Below are 17,977 nucleotides of genomic sequence, written 5' to 3' on the forward strand. Positions count from 1 at the left end.
CTGGCCTAACATGAGGCGTGACATCATTGCTTGGTCACGTTCCTGTGTATCCTGCCAAAAATCAAAGGTGCACGAGCATATCCGCGCACCCCTTGGAACATTCAGCACCCCAGACGCTCGGTTTAGCCATGTTCACATTGACTTGGTTGGACCATGGCCGGTCAGTCAGGGATTCACTTATCTCCTGACCTGCATAGACCGTTTCACACGGTGGCCAGAAGCCATCCCACTTAGTGACATTTCGGCTGAATCTGTAGCGCGAGCCCTTATATCAGGCTGGATATCGCGCTACGGAGTTCCCACTACAATCACCACTGATCGTGGTGCACAATTCGAATCCCACCTATTCCGGGAACTGTCCAAGATCCTCGGGATCACTCGCATTCGGACAACAAGCTATCACCCTGCTTCAAATGGGATGATAGAACGCTTCCATCGCCAATTGAAAGCTGCATTACGCGCTTACCCTGATCAACAGCGATGGAGCGAGTACATACCGGTCATCCTTCTTGGCTGTCGGGCATCAATCAAGGAGGACCTGGGATATTCCGCAGCCGAACTGGTCTATGGAGCACCTCTATCGTTGCCAGGTCAGATGCTGACCCCGATAGAGGATATATCAACTGACACAGCTCTATATGTCAACAGACTACGAGCTTATCTCAGTAAGCTACCGCCGATGCACCCTAGGGAACAGACCATTAAATCTTTGGTTCCGAAGGACATAGCGACATGGACTCACGTATTCCTTAGAAAGGACGCAGTAAAAGCCCCCCTAACTCCACCTTACACTGGCCCTTATCGCGTGCTTTCACGCACTGATAAAACTTTTATCCTAGACATTAGTGGTAAAAAAGAGACAGTATCGGTAGATAGGGTAAAAAGAGCCTTTCTGGACACATTAACACCTGAGCCACACATTCCCCCAACATACACACAGCATAATCATACACCTGAGGTAAATGTTCCTCGTGAGAACAATTATGTGACCACTACACGTAGTGGTCGACGGGTACATTGGCCGAAGAGACTTTGCAAAACAGTGTATTTCTGTTGAAAAAGAACATTTTTTCTTCTCTCCTTTTTAGAACAGAACGTTTTGTGCAAATATTCCAACTTTTCACAGAAAAGTAAGAACATTTTTTTTTCTGCAAGAAAATAACCTAAAGAGACGGACATTTCTTATTGTATTTTTCTTTCTGCTATTTGTTATGCTACCTTTCTCTCTGTCGGCTTTCAGCCTAAGCAGGGGGTTATGTAGCAGACACAAATGGACCCCTTTTCTTCTCGCGCATTCGCTTCCTCTGAGTGAGTGATGAGGCGCTAGACTGTCCAATCTGAGGACTTGCGCACGAATACAAATTGACCCCTAGGGACCAGACAGCTTCCGGTCCCAGAAGAAAACTCTCTCTTACGCTACCAGCCTTCGTCGGTGCTAGACGCCTGTTCTCTTCGCTGCTCCTACTAAAGGTATTGACGACAACCGCGCCCGCGGGTTGTAACTACCTCGTAAGGCAGTGGAGACCCGACTCTACTTTCTTCCTTCAGTACGCTTTGCAAATAAACCTTTCCCTTGTTAAGTTGAAGAAGTTGTTTGTCATTGTTCATAGAATTGTGTTATTTTATTTTATTAGGGAAATTCCTAAAACCTCTGTCGAAAGTTTTTGCGAGACATACATACATACATACATACACACATTTTTGCTTTTATATATATACTAGCGAGGGGTACCCGGTGTTGCCCGGGTGTTTGGAGGTGTGTGTGTGGCTACTCCGTGGGTGGGGGGGGGTTAAAAAAAATGTTTTGGTAGGTAAGTATGAGGATCGAACCCGAACCCTTGAAGCAAAGTTGTGAATTAAAGTGGGGAAAAAAAAAGTGCGACGTTAACCATTGCCCCAACGCGAGATGCTAATGGAAACATGTTTGAATTTATTTAATTACTTGGATTTGGCAGGTTCACGTTTTAATGAATTAATGAGGTCATGTTTGAATGCGGGATTTCATTTACTGCTGAACGCTTTTTTTTCCCCCCAGGATGTTATAGGAAAAAGACTAACCCATATGTGGCGAGCGACAAATGTTGAATATTTATCTTCCCGAAATCGAACAAATTAAATAGATAGGCGAGCTTCGTTGAGATATTACGATTTATATGTGATATAAAAAGTTTTAAAAAGTTGTGAAGCGAGCGACCGCTTCTCTGAAAAAAGCCTTTTGTAGACATACAGAAAAAGCGAACACACATACATACATTCATACATATATACATTCATACATTTTCGCTTTCATACGAGCGGGGGGTGTTTGTAGGTGTGTGTGTGGTTTTGGGTAAATCCAAACAAAAGAATAATAAAAAAAAATCGTTTTGGTAGATACGTAGGAAAAATCTAAGTCGAAGCCTTGAGGCGCAGTTGGAAAATAATAAAGTGTGAAAAAAACGTACGGCGTTATCCGTTCCTCGACCAAGAAATAGTAACGGAAAGATGTTTGAATTGACAGGTGCCCGCAATAAAGTTAACTCCGTTACTTCTATTTGACCTCATTAATGAGGTCAAATAGAAGTAACGGAGTTAACATTTACTGCGGGGCAGGGTTTTTTTTTTTTTTTTTTTTGTTTACTCAACTTTGACTGGTTTTGTTTCCCCAAGATGTTGGGGAGAAACCAGCTCCCCATAAAAAGGGGATTGTCCAAATTGAATAGCAATCGTCTGATATAAGGAATTTTCCTCACATTGAAGTTCGCGGCGCGATTGCAAAGAACATTGTGTTAGCTTTGAATTAGTTTCGTTTTTATAGGAAAAAGCCGAATCAACACGTGAGAAGCCAAAATAGGAATTTTTTTGTTGTAAAAGTCGCTGTAAATAAATCTAGACGTGACGCACGTTCCCAAATCCTAGATATTATTATCTAGGAGGTATATAAACACTTCTAAGCGATAGTAACAACCCTGGGACCGTTGGCGAAAAAGCCTTTTTGAGACATACAAAAATGCGCGCGCCGCATTTGCCTTTGTTTTATATATATATATATATATATATATATATATCTGTGGAAATGATTTTTTTCAATTATATTTCACTTTTTTATATATTAATCCTTAATTTATGAAGCTCTGTAATTACAGAGCATATAACAAACAAATGATAAAATATATATTGGGGGTATGCATGTTTGCCTTTCATGTTAATGAAGTACTTTGGGATATTTTTCTTTCAGATATACAATTGGAATTGATGGAAGAAAGAAAGCAACGTTAAACAATACTATACTACTTGTGGCTTGTTTGGCCAACAACAATGAACCTTCTTCACTCAATGAACATGATTCCAAAAACACTCAGGAAATATCCCTCAGTAAACTATTAGGCTGAGGGATATTTCCTGAGTTTCTAAATTGTGTCCATTGTTGGCCAAACAAGTCACAAGTAGCATAGTATCGTTTCATGTTGTCTTTCTTTCATCAATTCCAATTGTATATCTGAGAGAAAAGTATCCAAAGCACATCATTAACATGAAAGGCAAACAACATGCATACCTCCATCAAGGGTTGTACATGATCAATATCAGGTTTTTTCTTGATAGGAGGAAACCTCTGTTTCTTTATACCTTGTTTTATCCCTGGCTAGGCTAGACTAAGTAGGACCTAGTTGGCTATTGAGTTTGTCTCCAAGTTTTTGGTTTTCATCTAGTTCTTTTCGATTGCCTCAAAGGCCATTCTGTCACTTTATATGTCTACCTGTTATCTTTACAGCTTTACATCTCAATAGATAATCTACCCATTTACGTTTTTCAGTTCATATGATTATAGCACGGTGAAGACTTGTGTTTACGGTACATAACTATAATCCTAAGTGGTTCTAATTTTGGAACACCCATGGAAGTCCAATAGCATCAGTTCCATGATGGCGGGGTTGATGCACAATTCTTGTATTCCCTACCCTAACCATGACTCGCAGGAAAAAAACAAAAGAATTCAAAAGGAACAAAGTGAATGACTCATCATATGCATGTCGCGGGCCGTAGTTCACGAGTGCTGGGTTGGCTGTCCACCTCTTCTGCTTGCTGTCACCTGAAAGAAATTACTCCAATTGGTATCATTTGTGCAGGAGTTAATCACAAATTCTGTACGCAACAAATAATTGACTCCAGATGTAAATTTTGGGTTTTCGTTTATAAAGATTAATTATTAAATAAATTCTAGATACAAAAAAAAATGTTATTTTAGAATGATGAACAGGGAAAAAAATATATACAATGTCTTTTCTTTCAATAAGCAGCCTGCTTAGACAGTGACTCAAAGAGAACCTTTTTTTGACAACTGATTGTCTCCTCTCCCTCTCTTTATCTGACAGTCAGTGAATTGGAGGGGGTATATTGGTGTGGACAGTCCTGACTTTAACTGGATTTTTCTGCTCTCAACTCAAATAACTGCTCTGCACACCCTCTTATAGGGAGGTAATGGTGTGGGGTTTGAGAACTCTGGGTTTCCCATTCAGCCAATCCATCATTAACCTTGATTCACCCTGATTGGCTAAATCGGCTAAATTGCTTGTACATATTAAGTGATTTTCCCAATAGATTTTCCCAATTAGATTTTTTTACATAGGCAAAATCCTAAAGCCTTGACCCCAAAGTCATATCCAAGACAAAACAATACTATTCAACACCATGTAATGGTTCCCGTCACAAAACAATATTATTAATGTTCCCGAGGTTATTTTTCCTTCTTATATTTTGCATCTTCATCCAACAATTTGGATCGACAAGGCTGCCAGTTGTTGCTCGGGATTGTTCACATAATAAAAAAAAACTCTAATTCAGCAGTTACTGATGTAATTTTCGAAGGTGATGGTAATTATGTCATTTACATTACTTAGTGTTGTGCAAAACTTGACATTTTTATTTTTTGTTTGCAGGATCGTTATAGAAAAGACTGCAACTTGGCTGTGCAATTGTTGCAATGTAAACCTTCCAGTTTTATTGCACATAAACTGAATTCAGTAAGTATCTCATTTTTTAAAATCCTAAATTCTCACAGCAGCACCAAAACGAAAACGGATTACTATAATCACTTGTGTTTCCGCTTGGATCCTTGGTAGAAATGTAAACTATATTTTAGGTTAGATGACAATTTAGGAACTTTGGCAAATGTAGAGTTGATCCATAGTTGCCATTACTATCAGGTCTATTTTTCTCTCGAATGCGAATACCTGTCAGGGTACTCCCATTCCATTGGTTAAATAGAATATATCATTTGCAGACTATCTCTATTTATATAAAGTTAGGTATGTATAATATTCACTTTTAAACTAATTAACTGGTCATTATGTATTTTGCAGCACAACTGCTAGGGGTAAGGGTGAGTACTGTTAGCTATATTAAGTTTTATGCCAAAAAAAAAAGGATGATATTCATAAAAATTCATATTCCTCAGATTTTAGTAACATTGTAACAATAGGTATTTAAGACATCAATATTCTCCAAATTTCAATTTTTTTTGAGTATTTTAAAGAGTTTTTAGGAGTCATAATAATGAACATCATCTCTCGTTTGAAAATTCAACTATTTCAGAATTGCATTAAATTTGATAGCCATTAGACGTCAATTAAGCAAGATTCTTCATGCCCTCAATTTCTATGACCCTTTTAAGTCTTAAATTTTAATAATTTTCTAGAATTAAACTCGTGTAATGGAATTTTACCAAAATTGGAATAAGTTTCACCATATGTTGTTTTTTAATCTTTTTAAAAATTTTTATGTTGTTTTTTGATTTTTTTTAAAAGGACATAAGTGGTGCAAAAACATTCTAGGATGATTATTCTTTTAGTGAATAAATAAAAGCTTTGACCAAATTGACTGAATTTTGAACATTTTGACAAAAATATATTTCATTAACCAATGAAATCTTTCACGGGTTTGATGCAAGGCAAGTCCAAATATATCTGTATATATGCATGTTTTTCTATTAATGATTAAAAACTATTAAAAAAATCTATATAACATTCAGTTAGTATGTATAATTTCTGCTAGAATTACCCCTATGTTAAAAAACAAAAATACAGTATATATATATATATATATATATATATATATACTTGTGAGGAAGCAAAAACCTATAGCCAGCCATGGTTCTCCCCAGAATGTGCTGCTGCTATCGCGCACAGAAATCACTTTTTCCATAGCTACTAATGTAATAGATGCACTGAGACGAAAGCTGCTTTCAGGACTGCCAGCAACCAATGTAAAAGAGTAATAAAAAATGCAAGAGAGCTATATGCCCAGTCTATTAAATCCAAGGTAGCTGATCAGCGGCTTGGTTCCCACCAGTTTTGACAAATAACAAATAGGATCCTGAACAGAAGTGTGCGTTCTATCCCAACCATTATCAATGGACCAGAGGTCATCTCGTCAGCGTCAGACAAGGCCAAAGTATTTGCAAAGAACTTTGCAGCTAATTCTACCCTATGCGACGAAGGCCATCAACTCCCCATATTTCCTCCTATAACACAGAACAAGCTAGGTAACATACAAATATCCGTGCATGAGGTCGCCAAGCTAATAAAAAACCTAGATTCCAGTAAAGCAACTGGCCCTGATGGCATCCCAATTATAGTGTTAAAAAAGCTTCAACCAGAACTTTCTCCCATACTTACGAAACTATTTAAGCGCTGCCTTAAGGAGAAGGTCTTTCCGACCCCCTGGAAGACCTCATCAGTTTGCCCTGTATTTAAGAATTCAGGTGATAAGTCATCTCCCTCTCAGTACAGACCAATAAGTCTCCTGTGTGTCATGAGTAAGTTGCTGGAATCCATATTAAATAGAGAAATAGTCAACCACCTCAGCAGGAATAACCTTCTTAGTGACACACAATATGGTTTCCGCTCTGCAAGATCTACCGCAGATGTGCTGACAGTTATATCCCACAGGATTAGTGAATCTCTTGACAAAGGCTTCCTTTCTAGGGCAATTGCTCTCGACATATCAAAGGCCTTCGACAAAGTATGGCATAAGGGTCTACTTCACAAGATTTCCAGCTATGGTATAACTGGAAATGTTTTCTCAATCATTAAATCATTTCTCTCCGATAGGCTCATAAGAGTAGTGGTAGATGGTCAAAAATCGGAGGCCTGCAATATAAATGCTGGAGTCCCTCAGGGTTCAATCCTGGGCCCAACTCTCTTCCTGATCTACATCAATGACCTCCCTAAACACATACTTAAATCATTCGTTGACATCTATGCTGATGACACGACCATCTATGGCAACACATCAAAGGCTGTAAATGACAAAGTTCTCTCTGATTCTCTCTCCTCTGATCTCGAGCGCGTGGTTCAGTGGGAGAAGATGTGGCTAGTTACCTTTAATGCATCCAAAACCAAACTCCTATCCTTACATCATCAACGCTCTGATCCCCAGCTGGCATCAATTGTGATGGATGGCTCTCGTCTGGGTGAGGCCCCGTGTTTTGACAAGCTTCTGGGTTTGACCTTTACTCCTGATCTGAAATGGAACACGTACATCAAGTCTGTTGCCAAGGTCGCTGGAAAGATGGTGGGATCCTTCTACCGCTCCAGAAGATATCTCACTACTGATGCAATTCTCTATCTATATAAAAGCCAAGTACGGCCAAGGATGGAATACTGTTGCCATATCTGGGCAGGAGCTGCCAAAAACAGCCTATCATGCCTTGACAGAGTACAAAATAGACTTCGTGGTTTAGTGGGGGATGCCCTTTTCTCTACCCTGCAACCCCTCTCCCACAGAAGAGACGTTGCGAGCCTATCCTTGTTTTATCGTTATTTTCATGGCAGGTGCTCGTCTGAACTCCAATCCCTGGTCCCCCCTCGTCAGTCTTTCACGAAAAACACCCGTCTAGCTGAATCCACTGTGAAAAATTTCCCCCACTCTATAAATCAAAACGCGGATTTCATGAACAAAGCTTCTTTCTTAGAACTGCACGCCTGTGGAACTCTGTTCCGTCTGCCTGCTTCCCTCCGGACTACAACTTGGATGTCTTCAAGTCTAATGTTAACAAATTCCTAATGAACCGCCCCCTTAAGTAAACACTTCATCAAATCTCCTCACTAACGTAATGTACTTGCAATAACCCTTATCCCTGAGTGGCTTCCGGGCCTTGATAAGTGGTGATCTCTGTGTAAAAAAAAAAAAAAAAAAAAAAGGCGAAAAAATTTGAAAAATCATGTAAATTGATCAAGTATTTTTGTTTTTTATTTTTTTGATGAAGAAAATTTTTAAACAATTTTAAGTGATTAAGATGAAATTGTAGGCATTACAAGGCTGATCTCGCAAGTTTGAATTATTTTGGATGTTATTTGTCCTTATTTCTTCAAGATGATGCGAGACAGTTTCTTTTTGCTTACTCATAAAATTTGATTTTCTTAGTTAAAAATAAAAGTACTTGATCAATTTGAGTTATGACATTTTTGTTCCATCATGGGTACATATCATACAGATTTTTTTTTTTTAGTATAGGAGGAATATTGGACAAAAACCTGTTTACCAAACAGATTTAATGAGATTTTGACTACATAAAAAACCTCAACATTTAAGAATTTGTTTATAAAAATTAGGAATCCAAATTTTTCGCTTTTTAGAAAAATGTTGTTTTTGTAATTCAGTAAAGGCTTTTTTTTTTCTTTTTTATAGAATATAATGCCAAATCACACATTCCTATAAAAGAAAAGACATTGGACTTAATGTGAAAGATGTTAGTGGAAGTTAATAAAAGAAAATGTCTCAAACTGGAAAGTTAAGAAAAAAGGAAAGAAAAAAAAAACATAAATCAATAATGAAAGCAGAAAGAAAAGAAAATGATTTATTATAGAAATAGATTTGCATTCCCTCTTTATATATCCAGACTCCTGTGCGATGAAACAGATATATATTTGAAAATAAATACACATTGCTCTTTATTATAGAATGGAGGATGTCTATGATTGTATACATTTTATCTAACAAAATTCGCTAAAATGATGCCGGATGTTCAAAACATCAAAGATGTAAGTGGAAGTAAAATTGTTCACAATGAAATTGAAAGCAAACAATTAGCGCTCACATAAAAGAAAAAAAAAACCTCCAAAACCTTAGTTAAAAAAAAAAACATTCAAAACTTGAAAAGAAAAAAATAAAGTTAAAAATAGAAATGTATATATCTGGAGAGAAAGTAAAAAGGAAGGAAAAAGAAAATACCTAATTATGAAAATAGATTTGTGCTTTTTCTGTTCCTTATTCGCCAGGAAGACTTCTGTGATTTTGAAATGGATATATCTTTACAAATAAATACACATTGATCTTTATTATAGAGTAGAGGATTTTAATGTTTTCTTTTTCTTTCCATTATATGGTTTTGAGTGAAAACGACTTTGTTCATGTTTCTAAGCCTTTTTTGGTATTGTATTATTATGGGAGCAAACTATAGTTTACAAATCCAGGTTACTATTATCATGAAAAAAAATATTAAAAAAATGAACTAAGTCATAGAAACGTTTTTTATATTGATCATAACCATTTTTCGTCTTTATTTTGTTTTTCAGTTACCCCCTGACCTTCAAGAACGTGTCAAATGTCACATGACACGAGAAGAAATAATTAACATGGAGGAACCACCGTCATCGAAAGAGACCAAATTAATTCGCGTTCCTATGCAAACGTTCCCCCCGACTGCCATGGTATACTCTATCAACAACCAGACTGATGCCCACAACTGTGACAAGTTAAAACAAAATGATACCACAGAGACAGTCCCCATGACCCTGATTGCAAAAGTCCTCTCCCACCCAGAGCCGACACGCAAGCCCCGTAAGACTTACATTTGCTTTCAGTGCAAACGTGATATTGTGTTGGTCCATCAGGAATCACAGACATGTTTCGGCAAAGATAAAGACTCCTATTTAACCGCTGTGTCTTCAAACCTCCGGGTCCATAAAAGCAATCGTACGAGGCTAAATTCAGGAGAAACAGAAATTTAATTAATTTTTTTTTTTTTTTTTTTTTGTATGAGAGTCATGTGTGCATGAGAGTTATATATATGTGTGCATGGATGCATGTGATTGTTTAATATATTTGTTCATCATGGTTTCATCCTTAAAAACCAGTGACCCTCGTCCTTGTCTCGGTTATCACCCGAGGTCAATTGAGTTGGCTCTGATCGATTGATAACGTCCTGTATCGCTGCATATCGGGCTTGACAATCTCTTTTGAGCTTTCTTCACTGCAGTTGTGATTCGTGCACTATTCTACCAGCGTCCAGTATGAGTTTTATATCCAGCTTTCATTTTGAAAGTGGAAAGAGAAAGAGTGATGGCTTCAAATAATCCCCTACTGGCAGAATTTTTTTTTTTTTTTTTTTTTTTTTTTGTGCCTGATCCCACAAACAAGTCTCTTGTTATGTTGTTAAAAGCAATTTTCTTTTTTCTGTTGACAAAATAAAGAAAGCCACCAAATCCCCAAACTTTTGTATCTAACAAATTAAACCCAACGCAATCCAGTTATTATAAATCACAGATGACGTTACCAATTGGCAATGCAAATCAGTTGATCCTTAAAACATTGTATCCAAATCCAGTTTTCTCTTAAAGTTCAAACAATGCAATAGAAACTGGTTAACTATGTATTTCGTGAGACGAGTTTCAGCCACATGTATATTTAGTACCTCATTTCTCTGAAATGAACAAGTTTAACACTACACTGTATCTGATGTCACTCAAACAAGTGTTCTGATTATCAACAAATATTCAAACATGATCGATCCTAGAATAACATTTAGATATGGTTGTTTTTTTTCTTTGTGCAAATCCACAGTTCAACATAAATAAAAGAAAAATACAATAAAGAAAGAAAAATCTTATGGAACGAAGATTTATTCAAAAAATTACAATTTGATCAAGTAGTTTTATTTTTAACTAAGAAAATCAAATTTTATGAGTAAGCAAAAAGGGACTCCCACATCACCATCTTGGAAAAAAATAAGAGCAGATAACTCCACAATAATTCAAACTTGCTAGATCAGCCTTGTAATACTAACAATTTCACATTAATCGCTTAAAATCGTTTAAAAATTTTCTTTTAAAAACATCCAACTGTTTGATCAATTTATATGGTTTTTTGAATATGACATTTTTGTTCCAAAGAATTTTCTTTTTTTTTCTTTTATAGATTGTGCTGTGGACTTGCATTGTTTTTTCTAATTTATATTCAAAAATGAAGAACACATTATGCAGAGTTTATTCTATTAACATAAGGATACACCGTCGTTGTGAAAAAGTTATAACAATTTTTATTTATTTTTTAAAATCAAATATTGCTTCTAGTTTTCCTTGTTGATCACTAGTTTCATATGATGCTGAAATTTCACAGTATTTCAGGGATATGACACCTTTGTCAAATGTTTGCATTTCTTTACCCTGGCTATTTCCTTGCCATGTGCATATATTTATTTATTTATTTAAAATAAAAAATAAACAAAAAAAAAAAAGGTAAAAACTCAAGATAGTTTACCACCATGTATTAAACGGTTCAATTCGAAATTCCACTTGGGTTCTCAAGTTTGACATGAATAAATTTCTAAGTTTGAAAAAGTGTATCGATTACGCTGTCTGAAATGTGAAAATAATAACCAAGATGAGAATAATCGTTGATTAATTCAATTAGTACAACTTCTGTATTTATTTGCATTATTCACACTACTGTCCCCATCTTAAGTCAATATTTTCATAATGTTTCGTTGATGTAGTCTGTAGCCTTCTTTAGTTGTATCTTGTCGAACTCTGGAATCTGCACAGAACTTTGAACGGAAGCTTTTATTTTTATCCATGAGGGTAGCATGCTCTTGTTCCATTGGACATGACTGGGTAGAAGTCTTAATTTGTAATTTTATTTTAAATATTGAACGCATAACGTATTTTAAATATTGAACGCATAACGTATTTTAAATATTGAACGCATAACGTATTTTAAATATTGAACGCATAACGTATTTTAAATATTGAACGCATAACGTATTTTAAATATTGAACGCATAACGTATTTTAAATATTGAATGCATAGCGTTTTTTAAATATTGAATGCATAGTGTATTGAACCTACACTCTCCAGAAGAGTGTAAGTTACAACCGAATTTTATCAAGTACTTTATCCGCTATGACATGAGTCTTTATAAACCTTTGTGTCTGCGAGTTTGATAAGATACACCTGAAGAAGATTGGAGGTTACATCGACCGAAACATTGTGAGAATAACACTAAAGATGAGAACAGTAGTCCGAATAGTCCAAATAATATGAATTATCAATCCTCATCTCAAAAAATCAAAAGCATAATACTTCATTTTTGTGCTTTTAGTTTTTCAAATTAGAAAAATGTAAAGTATGTATTTTATACTGATGTATTTAATTTATATTTTCTAATGACAAAAACAATTCTGCTTAGACATAGTTAATTTGAAAATATGAGCTGAATGACTTCAGATATGGTGTCATAAACGCATTTGTTTCAGAGGTGGGCAGAATTGGGGCTGCTGCATATATATATATATATATATATATATATATATATATATATAAAACCAAGATCTATTACATTCAATTGTGCACATGCATCATTTTGAAAGATACCGGGTGACCCCCAAAAAACAAGCCCCAACTCTAATTAGGCCCCATTTCTTAGTGTTTTGTCTGAATGAAATGAAACTTTGGTCATAACTAGTTTATTATATTCAAAACATCACATCAAAACACTAAGGTCTTTGGCTTTTTTTTCTCCATTCTACAGCATATGTTCTAGATGGCCTCCATTTAGCTTTTGTTTTTTTTGGGGGGGGGTCACCCTGTACGACTTCCCTCATTCAGAGAAACTTCTCCATAGCTATAGATTAAGTAAGTTTGTCATCAGTGAATTATTTTTACTAGCAATAAAGAACCAAGAAAAAGCTATAATAATGAAGGATTAACTAAACGAAAATCTTGTCACTTTTTAATTGATTAGTTATGTCTTCTATTTTCTCTTTTTCTCTTTTTAGTAAAAACGATTTCAGAACCAAAAAAAAACAATTTTCTTGTGGATAAAAACAAAAAATAAAGTTAATATAAATAATTATTTCTTTAAAATCTTTTATTTTATTTTTTTTAAATATTTAACAGGTTATCTTTTCACTCAAGTCATTCACTAAAGAATGTAATAAAAATCATTATTTTTTAAACGTTTACAAATTTTAATTTATCAGGATCAATTAAAATGTTTGAGGAGAAATGTAAACATCAAAATTCCGAATACAGACTGAATTCAATAAGTTCTTGATAATATTGAAATCAGAAAGGTATGAATCTCATTCTTTTAACATCCGTCACATAAGTGTTTAAGATATTGCAACATGTCATGTTAGCATTTGATAAAAAAGAAAACTTAGTATAAAGTCGATCAGTTATGTCTTGATTGGATTATATTCCTTTTTAATATGATTTTATTATATTTATTGGATTAGTTAGTGGCTATTTTTAATCAATTCAATTAGTTTCCAAAAATTTTAGCAAAATGATATCTTTTTAAGCTGAAACAAGGATTAGGAATGTTCAAATGATGCAAAGTTTGAATTTAGATTTCTTATGGATAGCCATCCCATTTTTCTCAAGTTATCAATAAAAATAATACTTCATCCTTCATAATCGTTTATAATATGTTATTGAATTTTACCAAGTCTTTTATCCATTATGCCACAGGTTATTGCGCAAAGACCTATGGTATAACAGATAGATTTCTATCTGATCATGACTTACGGAACAAAAACATCCTGCCCCTTCAAAATTCTGTGCAAAAATTCCCGAGTTTGACATCAAATTTTCCAGATTTGAGAACATACACCTGGAAAAGATCAGAAGTTACATCGATCGAAACATTGTGAAAAATGACACTAAAGATAAGAACAGTTGTCCGAATAATCATCATCTCAAAAATTCAAAAGCATAAACCATGGTTAATTTTTTTAATGGTTTTCTGCCAAATTCGATTTGCAAACCAAGAAAGTTTGAAAATCTATGTATAACTAAAACTTATCTTTTTGCCATGCACACCCCAATCTCAAAGTTATTAAATTATATATTTAATAAGTATATGACGATTCATTGGTTCAGTATTGACTGAACCAATGAATCGTCTAGTATTGAGGAAAAAAAAAATATCTAAATGTCTTTTGCAAAAATTTGTAATATTATAAAAGCAAATGCCATATCCTTTGTCTTTTTTTCCCCCCCAGTTACAGATAAGTATAACTGAATTTATAAAAGGTAGAATTATTGTTTTAATTTTTAGAAGAGGATTTTTGTTTTCATCAAGTTTGTTAAAAAATACTAACTATAAAAAAAAATTAACTTTTTTTTTGCATAAAAAAATTTTGAAACGATTGTGATTTAAAGTATTTTATTAATATTAGACATTAATTTTTTTTTTAGTTTCATCCACATTAAGATAGACGTACTATTAGCTTGATTATGTTAACTAGTTTTAAATAATGGTTAACTTTTATGTGGCTGTACTTAAATTTGTTGAAAGACATGCTGTCTGGTAGGGTTAAAAAGGTTAGATTAGCAAAGCATGGGAATAAAAACAAGAAGAGAAACTAGTTGAACGACATCATCTGGGAAGAGGAGAATAGAATTGCTTGGTTATGAGTTAACGACTAGGGAGAGAGTTGAAAACACGTATCAAGATTGGCTCTTAAACTGGAATCAGTAAGAGTCTCTCTGTGCCCCCCCCCCTTTCTTCACTGTCTACTTTGTGGGACCCAAAATAAAGGACCTACAGTGACAAATCATCTTTTGAGTTGGTTTTGTTTAATTCAAAGTTTGATTGAGTTTTATTCAGCCAGAAAGACCTTTCTTCATACAATTTGATATTTCAGCTTCTACAGTAGTACAAACATCAGATCATTTCCTGACTTCCATGAACAATCCAGCAATAACCATTTCCAAGGACAAAGATGCAAATTTGTTGATCAACTATGGCCATACTTGCGATGTAACATTACTAAGTATCAGATTTAATTTTTATTTCAAAAATTTTTTTTGTAAATTAGATTTTTCTTTCAATTTTCTAATTGGGAACATCTTCACTTGTTATGATCATCGTTAAAGTTATGTCTATTATCATTGTAACAAAATGTTAATGTTATGGTATTGCTTTATTGATTCCTTAATATCATCTGGATTTTTACAAGTCAAGATAATATTGTAAATCAATTCTTGTCATACACAAATCGGTCAAACGTTTTGATTTGCCCTTGTAGACAACGTTCAATGCCTTTTCAGGCAGAGCTAGATATTACATGGAGATAAGATTTTTTTTTTTTTTTTTTTTTTTTTTTAAGAAAACGTATAAAATATATATTATTTAAGGGTAAACAGTTACATATGGTCGCTACAAATAGTCATCTGTTTCAGTCAGAGACTTCCTCAGGTAACCTAGAACCTCAACGCCAAAAAGAAAAATCTTTTTTTTTTTCTTTTTGGCGTTGAGAGGTTCTAGGTCGCCTGAGGAAGTCTCTTTGACAAACAGATGGATATTTGTAGCGACCAAATGTAACTGTTTGCCCTCAAATAAAAAAAAAAAAAAAATATTTTGCTCTTTTTATTGAGCACTATTTAACAAGCTCGTTGTCTTCATTAGTCCCGACTTTTGAACACCTCAAACCTGAATATATATATATATATACACACACACACACACACACACACACATACAGGGTAGAATGATAAAATTGTTGCCCTAGAAAAGACATGATTCCATTTCCGTTTGATGAAAACTGGTTTTCTTTTTTATTGCAGACCATCTAATAGTTGACGAGTTATGTACAAATCCCAAGAGCGAAAGGAGCCTTCTATGATGTCTGAAAGTGACACAATGTTCAATGAGCGAGATCGGATATGCATTGTTGTACAACTCCTACTCTCTACCAATTCAAGTTATGATAACTAGCATCCACAAAATGCAAATCTGGATGGTTCAACGCTTGAGGGCGTGCTCAGGGTGATGAAAACAGTTTCCAGCTACGGTTATGGTCTTTGGTGAAGTTTCAAGTGAGGGCCACATCATATCTTCAAAGTCGGCTTGAAAGTCAACACCAAAGATGGATGAGCTGGGTGTGGCAGTAGGACTCAGCGCTGGCCCACAAGTCCAAAGAGATCCAGGCTTGGCTTCAGAAGGAGAGCTACGATTTTATATTCTTTTCTCATTGGCTTCCTTCCTCCCCCGACCTGCTGGACTACTTCATTTGATCATACGTTGAGAACATCACCAACATGACCTCCCACAACACCAAAGCCAGCCTGATTGCTGCCATCCATCGAGTATTTGTGAAGTTCCTGCTGGCGCTTGTGAAAAAAAAGCATGCTCCTACTTCCGGACCCATATCAAGGTGGTGATTGAGGCTGAAGGCGGCTACACTGAATAGATGTCAGCTCTATTACATAATCAAGTTCCCTGAATTGATTTTTTTTTTCAAGAAGTTTTAAAATAAAGCTGTAGTGTTGTTTTTTGTAGGGTGATAATTTTATCGCTCTACCCTGTGTGTGTATATATATATTCAAGCGCGTCTGAACACAAATTTTATTTTGTTTTTTTTTTCTGATTTTGTTGAATAACTTTTACAAAAAAAGAAAAAGAAAATAGAACTAAGTATAAATACACCAAGTCTCAAAGAAAGTGACAACAATCGCTCGTAACAACGATCGGGTGTACTGTTTGAAAGCGCTTGAGAATATGGCCAAACATCAACTGAACGGCATAATACACAACATACCAGCCGAAATAAAAAAGACCGCTTGGCAACTTGAAAAGTTATCCAACAAAATCAGAAAAAAAAAACTGTCGTGTTCAATCAGACCTGCTTGAATAATGATTTGCTGCCAAAATATACACATATATAATCTAATATATATATGTGTGTGTGTGTGTGTGTGTGTGTATACATACATACAAGAAAATTGCTTTTTTCTTTTTTAAATCTATTTCTATTTAAAATATCTAAATAAAAATGAAAAATCAAGTTACCACCTCATTATTATTGGTGTGCTAATAATATATGCATTATATACATCCTCCAACTCACTTTCTAACTTTAACAAATGAAAATAATACATAATAAAAACAATAATCAGTTGTAAAAGAAGTCATTTGAAAAATAACTTACAGAATCCTTTTGATTTAGTTTAATTTGTTTAATGGCACATCAAACTGCTGAGGGTTATGGGATGCCAAAACTAAAACATTGTAAAAGATTAATTGCATACAATTAATTGAACATGCATTGCTATTTTATCAAAAGCTGGAATGAGTTTGTAGGTTTATACCTTTCTCAATGGTATCACAATAGATTTGATCTCTGCATAACTGATTTCATAGTCTTTAAGAGTATCCATTAGGCTAACTTTCTGATATTATGTATTAAATGCAATGAAGTGATGCATGATATTCATAGCGGTGGGAGAAAATTGTAGAAGTTATTTCTTGGAAGCGACTCGCCATTGAGTCTCTTTTTTTTTTTTTTTATAACATAAACGCAATTCGTTTGACGTTTATTCTGTCTTTTCGAAAACTGCAAAAACAATAAACCATGAAAAAAAGAATCTTATTTACTGAGTGCTTGTGTAGATGAGTGATGTTTTTAAACCGACACATTTCAGGTGAAAACATTATCACATACTTACATGTTGCGTTGAAATTAGTACAAATTTCAAAAATTATAAAAAAAAATCATCCAGTAGAAAATGTGGTAGATGTAATTTTAACAAAAAGTTATGTTCTGACATTTTATATTTAGGTTAAAGGAGATAAGTCGGTTTGTCATGCTGACTTGGTCGCATAACTCTTCCACGTTAAAACGTGATAAAACTCAATAATTCAATAAATTCTATTTTTCTTGTAATTAGTTTTCTACTGGATCATCTTTTGTAATTTTTGGATTTTAAACTA

The 17,977-nt window shown here is 34.6% G+C and overlaps 1 protein-coding gene across 2 annotated transcripts in view; it reads left to right on the forward strand.

Annotated features, from left to right (window-relative positions):
• LOC145260341 (tight junction-associated protein 1-like) overlaps positions 1–11,597 on the forward strand; it is a 105,285-nt gene extending 93,688 nt beyond the window's left edge. For both annotated transcript variants that reach the window (XM_080118259.1, XM_080118257.1), the window contains 2 exons: positions 4,917–5,000; positions 9,555–11,597. In XM_080118259.1, coding sequence (XP_079974385.1) covers positions 4,917–5,000; positions 9,555–9,989 — 519 coding nt within the window. In that variant the 3' untranslated portion in view covers positions 9,990–11,597. The remainder of the gene's footprint in view (positions 1–4,916; positions 5,001–9,554) is intronic.
• The last annotated feature ends 6,380 nt before the right edge of the window (positions 11,598–17,977 follow it).

The sequence above is a fragment of the Euprymna scolopes genome, chromosome 36 (assembly GCF_053919585.1).
Source record: "Euprymna scolopes isolate OS-2025 chromosome 36, ASM5391958v1, whole genome shotgun sequence".
In the NCBI taxonomy this organism is placed as follows: Eukaryota; Metazoa; Mollusca; class Cephalopoda; order Sepiida; family Sepiolidae; genus Euprymna; species Euprymna scolopes.